Source organism: Trifolium pratense, linkage group LG5, assembly GCF_020283565.1.
Source record: "Trifolium pratense cultivar HEN17-A07 linkage group LG5, ARS_RC_1.1, whole genome shotgun sequence".
NCBI lineage: Eukaryota > Viridiplantae > Streptophyta > Magnoliopsida > Fabales > Fabaceae > Trifolium > Trifolium pratense.
In genome coordinates, this window is record NC_060063.1 from 20,044,392 (window position 1) to 20,055,301 (window position 10,910).

General features: G+C 34.5%; 2 protein-coding genes and 1 non-coding gene across 3 annotated transcripts; 1 reads left to right on the forward strand and 2 right to left on the reverse strand.

The window, feature by feature from the left end:
• The first annotated feature begins 2,588 nt into the window (after positions 1-2,588).
• On the forward strand, positions 2,589-4,211 carry LOC123886212 (outer mitochondrial transmembrane helix translocase-like). Its single transcript, XM_045935546.1, has 4 exons — positions 2,589-2,723; positions 2,846-2,899; positions 3,340-3,391; positions 3,602-4,211. The coding sequence occupies exons 1-4, from the start codon at positions 2,589-2,591 to the stop codon at positions 3,685-3,687; spliced, it is 327 nt and encodes a 108-aa protein (XP_045791502.1). The 3' UTR covers positions 3,688-4,211.
• Positions 4,212-4,458: 247 nt separating this feature from the next.
• LOC123884066 (heparan-alpha-glucosaminide N-acetyltransferase-like) lies at positions 4,459-8,063 on the reverse strand. Its single transcript, XM_045933066.1, has 13 exons — positions 7,773-8,063; positions 7,414-7,551; positions 7,223-7,304; positions 6,856-6,932; positions 6,638-6,756; positions 6,439-6,556; positions 6,199-6,315; positions 6,003-6,094; positions 5,560-5,626; positions 5,396-5,477; positions 5,228-5,319; positions 4,989-5,132; positions 4,459-4,821 (listed from the first exon to the last, which is right to left on the reverse strand). Exons 1-13 carry the CDS (start codon positions 7,902-7,904, stop codon positions 4,675-4,677), a joined length of 1,407 nt encoding a protein of 468 aa, XP_045789022.1. The 5' UTR covers positions 7,905-8,063; the 3' UTR covers positions 4,459-4,674.
• A 2,072-nt stretch (positions 8,064-10,135) lies between these two features.
• LOC123887848 lies at positions 10,136-10,277 on the reverse strand. Its single transcript, XR_006801838.1, has one exon. It is a non-coding gene; the product is annotated as a small nucleolar RNA snoR127 (small nucleolar RNA).
• Positions 10,278-10,910: the final 633 nt, after the last annotated feature.

Sequence of the window (10,910 nt, forward strand, 5' to 3'; positions counted from 1 at the left end):
GCATACATACAGTACATGCATGCAGCTCAGAGTGTGGAAATACATCACATGTGATCATGTGGATGTAAAGACTATTGTGACACTGACAACGCATCACACAGGTAAAGACCAAAATGACTGTTTACTCTAAAAACAAAATAAAAATGTAAAAAGTAATTGAACCCCTAAAAGAAAATGTCACAAAACAACAGAATCTTATCATCATCACCTGAAAGAGCAGGTGTAATAAGAACACCATCACCAAGTTCCAATCAAAGCAAGAATAAGCAAAAACTTCCGCAAAACCTTGCGTTTCTCAAGCGTAGACTTAAGCCGAAAGGCAAAACCTTTATCATTCAAAACACCACTACCACCACCACAACCATCTTTCTTATACTCAGAGAATTCTTCATCAGCTAATTGACAATTAGGAAGAGAATTGACTTTAGCATGTCTACACAACAAAGAGTAAAGTGCAAAAGTACCTGCCTTTCCGTCAAGGGATATATAACCTCAACAATATAATAAAAATGATATAAAACTATGTGGGTAGAGGCCCACTAGTGTAGTAAAATAAATAAAATAGTAATATACAAACCAGAATAAATCAATCATCAATAACATTTACACGACAAACCATACCAAAGAGTTTTTGGAAGCCTCTCAGCGCTCCAGGTTCTGTTCATTCCAAAAGTTTGGCGCCTATCCCTTTTCTTACCTTTGTCCTATTGAGTTTAATGTTTTTCGGCTTTTCGTCCGGTGGCAGAAAGGAGTTCCTTTTCTCATTTTTTCTTTTGCCTTTGATGCTAAAGGGGCTGCTCCTGCAATGGCAGACTCTAAGGAAAAAGGAATGCAAATCAACAAAATCCAACTCTATTTCTAGACTTCAGGTGACAGATTGGTATTGAAGGTTTGTGTTTGAAGAAGATTGAGAAAGTTTGCAAAAACTATAGGCTCATGGTACATTGATGATAGTGTATGTAAGATGTATGATTTATTTTCCTTATTATAGAGCTTTGGGCATGTTGTATGTGTGTTGACCATTTATTTCATAGTTCAATTTGAGATGTTTGGTGTGATTAATAGACTGCAGTTTTGGTTTTTTTGAATTTTTTTTCATTTCTGTAGGAGTAAACCTCTGCAGATTTGGGACCCTGGATAACGGTGGTAAGTGCTTTTTGTTTTATGGTCTTTAGGAAGATGGGTAAAAGTTCTTTCTGGGTGATCTCAAACCTTTCTAAATAGATTTTTTAGGATGTTTTTACTCACTGCTCAGTTTGTTTTTTTTCTTATCTGTTGACTTTCCTTCAAAATATATTCATTGGTGTCCAAATTTACTTTTAAGAATATCTGATGTCACTCACTCTATTAATTTCTATTGTTATTTTGTCATATTATCTTTTGCAACTCGTCCATATCGATTTCACTGAATCATGTGGACCTGTTTTCCAAGTGTTGAACCCATGATTTTCAATCAATGATACAGAATATGTTGAAAAGAGTTTCTGAGAATGTGTGTTGTTAGCATTTCTTCTATTTGTTTATAATTTTTAGCAGTATATATATTGCTTTGATGGCAAGTTTGTCTGTGTGCACAACAACGATATGAATACTCTTCTTTTTTTTTTTTTTTTTTTTTTGACAGAAACAAAATTAACGCATTTCATTATTCAAATAAGTATCAATACAACAAGGAATGGAATCAAAGATACGACGGCTAGACATAGAATAGGCCGCTCTAGCTAAAGAGTGAGCTGCCATATTAGCTTGCCGCTTAACAAACTTGACCTCAAAGTAGTCATTTGAGCTAAGTAAGGACTTAATATGAGAAATCATAATGCTAAACTCAGATAAACCAACGAGACTAGATTAAGAGCATCCGCCACTGTTTTGGAATCACTCTCAAAAGTGACATAGGAAAAGCCTTTTTGCATCATCATCTCCATTGCTTCAATAATAGCCATAGCTTCACCTTCCAAAATATTGAGTGGTGACTTCACAAAATTTGTTCCTGCAAGTTTGAATTGTCCATTATGATCACGAAGACACCATCCCCACCCGGTTGCTCCTACCATATTAAAAAAACTCGCATCGACGTTGCATTTCAAGTAACCGATAGGAGGTGGCTGCCACTGCTCCTCTCCACTGAACGTTGTTTGCTGGTGTACATGCTGCTGTTGCTCATCTAAACGCCTATTTACCAACGCCCATTGATGCCAAAATTGAGCTGCTTGAATCCCAATCTGTTGAGCACTTGAATTGTTGTCATTCCACACCAAATTGTTGCGATTTTGCCACATAAGCCAAAGAAGAGTTGCTGCTTTGCCTGCAATATCTTTATTTTCATACCTGCACATGTCAAAAATCAAGTTTCTAACATTATCAAACTGGTTCAGCCGTGACTGTATTATATGGAACAGCCCCATAGCTTGCCATGCTTCCTTAGCAGCCACACAATCAAAAAATAAATGCTTTTCATCTTCATAATGTGAAAGACAAAATGGACACTCTATTGGACATTGAACATCTTCATAATCTGAATACTCTTCTATTCAATATTATTTTGACGATTTTACTTGCTATATTATTCATCTTTGGTTACCAGGATTATGGTTGGACTACCATATGTGGATAACAGGGAAAATATATTGAGGACCCTTTTGGCTAAAGAGAAGGTGGATGATGGACTTGATTTTAAGGAACTTGCAACTATGACAGAAGGATACAGTGGAAGTGATCTAAAGGTTTTTATTATTGCTTCCTGTGGACGTAACTTAACTATTGTATTACAACCTACAGATGCTTTTGTTATTTTGAGTTTCAGGTGTCTAATGCATTTTTCTTTTTCATTATTTGGTAAATGCAGAACATATGCGCAACTGCTGCTTATAGGCCTGTTAGAGAGTTAATTCAACAAGAGGTAAAAAAGGATTCGGTAACTTAGTAATTCCTTTACTATAATCTTTTGATGATATGATTATCATGATTACCTATTTGTTTTCGGCATGAGAAAAAGAAGAAAGAAGCTGAGATAAGGTAAGATTGCATAGGATTCTTTTGTTTTAACCCGCTTTGATTATCTTCAACAATGCAATTCACTTTTAGTTCTTATCTCGCCATTAGCTGGATCTTATTATGTCACGTCACTTTTATGATTTCAATCACATTTGACTGTGATAGTGTCTTTTTTAAAATATGAGCTTATAATCTCAAAATTTGGCATTGCCAAACAAAGCCATAATTATGTGCTTCCGAGTTCTGACACTAGACAGATCTTCAAATCAGAAGTGTGCGTGCTACAAATTGTGATTTACTGATTTGGGATCCTTCAGATATTGATTAATTTTTTTGCTGGAACAGTGGAGGAATTCCACATTGCTTTTTACAGTTTGGTCCTGGTGCAATTCAGCAGGTATGTTCCTTTATTCAATCTTATTTTTCTTACAGTTCATTTATTCTGTTTTTCAATGTTCCATATGTGAAATTCAAATACAAAAAATTGATAACTAATTGGTTTTGGTATGACTGCTACATACTACTATTGATTAGTATCAATATAATTTGTCTTTAAAGTAAATAAAAAATAGTTTCTAACCAAGTTAATTTGTTTTTTTTTTGTTAGGCCTTCTTTTTAGTGTGCAATGTACTTTGTTGGGTAAAATTATGGTAATACTTTGGACAAATAAATGTGTGGAGTATATATCTTGATTTGCTTGTGACATTATTTGGGATAACTACTAACTTAAAAGGTTAAGCTGATAGACAAGGTTTTCAAATGAATTTTATGTTTTTGTCAGTTCATTAATCAAGATCAAAGTGATGTTAACTATATATTTCTTTTATTTTTGTGACCTAAACCAAGGCAAAGCATATGGCATAATGGGTAGAAATTATTCTGTGATAAATTAGTGTCAACCATTCATTGTAGATATTTTAAATTAGACCCCCATGCGCTTCTTTTTGAAAAGAAAACCTTAAAACATTCTTTCATTTTAGAACATGGCAAGAGCTCGATGAAACCATTTTTGAGCACTTTGTTCTTGATGGCAAAGGTTAAATTTGTGAAAGAATGATGAAGAATAACAAAGAGACAAGTTTGTGGGTTTGAAGTTACTTGGCATTTGTGAGTTGGATTAGAAATAGTCGAAAAGCTACACCTACTGGTCGAAGACATCGTAGTCCACAACGCGAGTGGATTTACTGCAGTAGGATAAATCCTGCAGTAGTGTGCTGTGGTGGTTTATAGGAGAAAGAAAATATATTTTGAAAAAAAAAATAATGAATATAAAAAGCTTTGTGTCTTAACTTTGGCAACTGCAGGAAAATATAACTGCAGTGAATCACAATCCCCAAGAGTTCTCGCCATGTTCTGGTTTCAAAATATAGTTCTAATTTCTAAAAGAGTTGATAGATTCTGAACTATCATGTGGTGACTTGTGAGTATTCATTGAAGTTGCATGTGGTTTGGTTCAAATTAGATTGCTCCCTTAAGAAAAATCTTATTCGTATTGAATCGGATGATTCGAGTTTCGCCAACGCATAATTATATGCAAAAACAATGTCAAAAAACATACTATTACAAACTAAATAACATCAATATACTTACATAACATATAACATACTAAATTTAACTTAGCGAAATGCGCGTTCATTTTTTAAAACAACAGCATGCGTGTTCATTTTTTTAAAAAAATTTCAAAGCTTCCAATATATGCCTAGTTGGTGCAAAATGCCTGCTATGACGGCCCAGAATAGGATCTCGGCGAAGATTACGTATAGTAGGATGCCTACTCTTGTTGAATGCCATACTCTAATGAAAACATGCTCTTGGATCCAATACACCTGTTGACAAAAAAAATTTAACATTATAAAACTAAGTAACAAAAGAATCAGTTAAGATTTTAAACATTTCAACGAGTATCCAGATAGTAGCATCGGTTGATCAAGGATACTGAGCAAAAGTTCAGGAACCAAAGTATACAGAAATCAGTTAAGATGGATGGATGTACCAGTGTATTATGCGGGTCGCCATAATACCAGCCATTAATAAATCCTGCAAAGATTCCCTCAGCTGCCATGACATAGACAAGCATGGCATTAATGCCGATCCATTTAAAAGGGATGAACAATATTTTTAATCCCCAAATATCAACCTGCAATCACCGAGTACAATTTGTAAATCAACCCAAATGAGAAATATGTGAAAAATAGCCGACGTAATGAAATGAAAGTCCAGAAATATACATACCATTACATAGAAGGCTGAAAAAACTAATGCTGCAGCACCAGATGTTACGCAAACATAGCTCAGTGTATACAACTGTTTATTCAAAGGAATGGCTGCAGCATCAGAAAAAGTTAGGATGAATGTGGTTACATAGTAAATTTCAACCAACACTGAGGTAAGATTTCATACCATGAGTGAAGTGAAGAACAAATCCTAAAGTAAGGAGAGCAAAGCCAAGGAGAAGCCATTGCTTCAATCTTGAAAGATGATCCTAAAATAACAAAAGTGAAGAGGTGAACAAAAGTTAAGGAGATTTCAAGCACGAATTGGTTACTTTGAGTCACGGGTTTTACCTGAAAGTGTATAAGTACATGTCCGTAATGCAATCCGATGATTGTGGATAGAATAGCAGATATTGAGCTGCAGTTGCATATGATATCACTCTAAGGATTAGCAGAACAAGTTATAAACCGGTCGTAATTCATAATCATATTACAGTCCTCAAAAGGAAGCATTTCAAAATTGTATGCAAAAATTTTATGGTATGCTCTAATCAAACTATCAAACAAAATAAGAATGAATATGTGAGTCCTCAACTTGTTTTCTTGGTAACAATGCGAAAAACATTTTCAATAATTGGATCACATACAATGATAGCATCTACATTGAAGAAAACAAAGCCAAGGTAAATAAAGAACCGATTGAAATCTAGAATATGGAGTCTATAATACCATGTTTGGGATTCCTGCTACCCCAAAAACAAGCTACTAAGAGGATTTGGAGACCATATACAGACCTTAAAATTCCTTCTGGTTCAAAAGGAGCATAACACCATGCAGGAGCAGTTTTTTTGAAAGGCCCTTCATACGGGGGTTTCACGGAACAAGCCTGCAGGACTTACATAAAAGGCAATAAGTGTTTGAAAAAGGCGATTCGTTCAAATATTTAAGTAGAAAAATTTATCTAGTTGAAAATTGAAAATAGCCACACACTTCAGATCTCCTCCAAGCTGGCTTCTTATACACATGATTAATTCCAAGCACCTCTCTGTCAATATATCCTACGGCATTACAAGGAGGGTCAAGTTTCCCTCTGACACCACAGGTTACCTAAAATTGACTGAGAAAACAAATTAGAGAGTTGAAAAAACGAGGAGAAAATATCGCCGCTTCATGTTTAAGAATGCGTGGAGAAAGTTGTGCCGTTATAAGAGGCGCGAACTGGAAGCTTACGGTGAAAGTTGTGCCGTTATACATGCTGTCTGGATTATGGACAGTGAATTGCCAATCTGGAACATGTATTCCATAAAGTAAAGCCAAGTAAATAGTAAGTATACACGCCGCTACCACCCTGAAATTTTAATAAACAGAATGCTCAAAACAAGCCGATCATATTGGCAATCAACCAAAAATTATGCCATTACAGACTAACCAATGGCAATAGTACAACTTAAATATCGAGAGGTTGGTGTGTTCCGGATCATCTCTAGCTTGTCTACTTCTTGAAATTATCTCCACCAATGCCACAACCAAATATGCTAGAGCAATTCTCTAGAAGTACAACCACACAAAATATCTCTTTTAATGTTATTATTATATCGAAAACCCACCCTACCGAAATAAGCACGAAAAAAAAGGGATCAAAATCACCTGAAGAATGCCACACCACCTTATTTGTTTCATGTCAACTCCATAAGATAGATGGTCAGGAGCATGTGAGTAACCACCTTCATCATTAAGGTCATCCATCACAACAAAATAAAGCATAATGATGTTTTGTCTTTCACAATCACAAATATGTACTATTAGAAGATTACTTAATATGAAATTCAGATTCAATTATCATAGCACATTTCAACTGAATAACTTTCACAAGACCAATATCAATGGTTCTTATTATACATCTGACCAATATTTATGATAAAGAGGGAGCAACAATTAAGAAAGCTTATCCAATATTGAATTAGTAGTTCATGTTTTTCCTCTTAAATTACTTCTTTTTGTGAGAAAAACTAACCTTGTAAGAGCAGACCCCAGAAGAGGAGTTTGAGTGTTCTTACTATCACTCTTTTAACAGCTAGAAGTTTATTCGGTATTTTCTGGACATCAAATAGAAGACATAAACAAATAAAGGACTGGTTCGAACCGAAGAAGAAATAAAATACTTTAAGCAATCTTAGCCACACTATTTTCTCAATCACAACTAACCTTGAGAGAAAGTGGAATGGCCATCCCTACAATGAACAAAAAGAAAGGCATGACAAAATCAGCAAGATGGCAACCATTCCACGGCGCATGACCAATCACTGGCCATTGTTCTCCAGCATCATCAACCAAAATCATAAGCTGCAACACATATTATCAAACATGCTAAAGCAAAATCAAAAGGATATTTACTAATCCTAAAGAAATCAAATGATGTTTTCTGTAGGTTGTTTAAAAATGATATTATCAAGGAATATTAAATTTATTATGTAGTCTTAACATTTGGAACATGCAGGTACTGCTATATATAGTCGTAAACAAAAGAAGCAAGTTGACATTTGCAGAGGAGGAAGAAGAAGTACCGCAACAGTGAGACCCCGGAAGATGTCAAGCGACGCAACACGCTTTGCCTTTTTAGGCAGCTCTTTGGCGGGAACCGGCTCCGCTTCCGACGAAACAACATGGACACTGTGTTCTCCTTTGATTTCATTCATACTGTCTTTTTTATTCTGAAGATGCTAAGATTGAACACACACAGTGAGTTCAAGTGAGTTAGTTATTAGATACACGAATTGATCTTTTGGCTCCCCAACTAAATTAACATTCTGAATTGATATAATGATAAGATCATTAGAAAAATGAACACGGTGGTGTGTTGATAATATATTCTCAGAAGAGACAAAATAGATATAGGTAATATTTTTCTAAATTTTTATCCATTAAAAAAACTATGAAGTAGCTGTCATAAAAAATGACATCTTGCACATGAATCTTGTCCACATGCTTTAAAAATATTCCAACGTCTAAAATACACATTTCCAATTAAGAACTATTAACTATGCTAAAATACTTTTAATTAGAATAATTTGAAGTGTCAAGTATCTAGCTTAAAGTGTAAAAAGTGATTATACGTACGAGCTAATTATTTTCAAAAATAAATTCATTAGTCGATTTTAAAGTTGAACTGTTGAAGTTCTGGATTTAATCTTAATAAAGTTTTATCTTTTATGCAATAATATCTCTCAACAAATCTTAGGACGTGTGTGTGACATGATGTTTTTTAAACATAAAAAAAAAACCCAAATGAACATATTGAAATTAACATTTTTCTTATAGGAATATTTATCTTCAAATGAGCAAAGCTAAAACAAGAATAAATTTTCCAAAAGACCCAAGTTTGAGTTTATTGTGAGTTAGAATGACAGAGAAGATAACTAAATGTAACATATTGCTAAAATAACAGCATAAAGTTGTAAGCATCATCATAAGCAAAATAAATCAGAGACTAGTAGTTCTGTTACATTACAACTGCTGGAAAAAGGTACAAAACTTGATAAACTAGTGGTCAGAAGATGAGTTCCAAAATTATATTTTCAATGCATGTAGTGTGCCACAGCATTTGGATAGACAATCATACAATAACTATATCATCCTGGGAAGCTTGTCAAGAAGTTTTCGAAACACGGTCTAATTGTAGCTCTTGATTCTTTGGTAGCAAATACAATGGAAGAAAGGAAGGGACAGTGAATGCAATTCCGAGACACACGAATGCTAGTGCCACTACCCACCAAGCTTTGTAGGGTATGCCTAACAGCAGTTCATCGCACACTGATGTATCAACAGATGAACAATAGAACAAGGGAAATTAGCATTAAAGGAAATTTTCGTAATACTGGAGTCTGTTGAGCTGTACTCTAAAATATACCAGAGAAATTCAAAAGTTAATAAAACTAGTAAAGAAGAATCAATTACTAACTTCAAAATTATTAATATAGTATGCAAAATATTACCTATATTAAAGATAATAAATTGCCTCTCGGGTACATGCTGTTTTGCAGGAAATCCCTCTGGCTCCACAGTTACCAATATTAAATGGGTTTCATCCTGAATTCAGTCAAGGTTGTACAAACAAAGCATAAGTATAGTTATGCCACATACAAACGTTTCGGGAAATTTTGGAAAAAGACTTCATACTAACATTGCACCTGATCGCTATCGGTCTTAAAAATGATCTTTTCAGTGTTGAGCAATCTCCTGTTATTGTTCAGCGCCAAATCTGACTTGTCTCTCTTCAATTGTAAGGAAAAGCTAGCAGGTATCTGCTATTTGATTTAGTGTGTGTTAGTTTCTAAAGGAAAATCGTCTGCAAAGAACTGAAAGAAGACATAATATACATACAGATGCTGGATATGATATCTTCACTTCATACCACGTATAGGGTTTCAAACCTTGTAATTGATAAAAGCAAGAGCCACCGTGCAATGGCAGAGTTTCTCTCCATAGCTCTTCTCCAACTTTCAAAATTTTGTCCTCGACCCTATAATAATAATCAATTGACCACTATAATAATCAAGTTAATAACACAGATTTCTGATTTGTCGGTCCAAACTCCAAATCGATAAGATGATGACGTGATTGAGGGTTTTTAATATACACTCACATATTTCCAAAGCAAAGGGTTGGACCCTTCATGATGGTGAGGATAATGCAAAGCAAAATAATCATCATATTGCAAAGGTAAATGATGGAATGATAAAGATGTCGCCCAAACCTTCAACACAAACCTGCAAAAGTTGATCTATTTCAGTAACACATGGAACCATTCACAAGCACATGCATTTGGATTCCATTTTTTCCCATTAATTGGAGATGTGTGTAAACTATAAATGGTAGCAGGCATAAAATGTAGAGATATAAGACTACAAAAGTGTTATGAATAACTGGTTCTGGTCAGGAATATAAAAACCCAATCTCCATGTTTATCATCATAGAAATGCGCTTCAACATGAGGCTCGATCCAAACCGATAATGTGGATTGCATCATGGAGCACATTAATGTCTGATTTGGCTAAATCGCATCATTCCAGAGCCAGAGACAAAATAATTATTACAGATGATGATTAGATGAGCAAATCAATCACAATTCACCATTCATTTCGACCTTGCAAAACAAACTTTGTCTAAGGAAAATAAAAACATGTCAAACAATGAATGAATAGTCCTAAATTTTCAAAATAATTGGAAATGCTACAAATCAATTAATTATATATTTAGTAGCATTGCATTCTTCAAGATTTAGTAGATATTTTGCATCAATTATACATAACCATAGAGATAGATCTAAGGAGAGAAAGAAAATGAACCGATTTGGCAACGAGTTGGAAATTCGAAAAAGGAAAACCTGGATGGATGGATGGATGACTTACTCTGTTTGTGGCGGCTGACGACGACCAACTACCCTGCGTTTACCGTCGAGTTGGTGTTGGTCAGTGGAAATGTTGCGTTTTAGTTAGTACTGTATACCATTCTCTTTACAAAGAAAGCAGCAGCGCCTGCATTTTGTTTTCTTTTATTCTTGTTTAAGGGTTATACTTATACATGTGCTTTTCAATTTTACCTATTTTTTTTTTTTAAAAAAAAAATTTACCAAAGGTAACTCATTGCATTTCTTTGAAAATAATAATAGAAAATATATATAAAAAAAATAGGGAGCTTCTAGG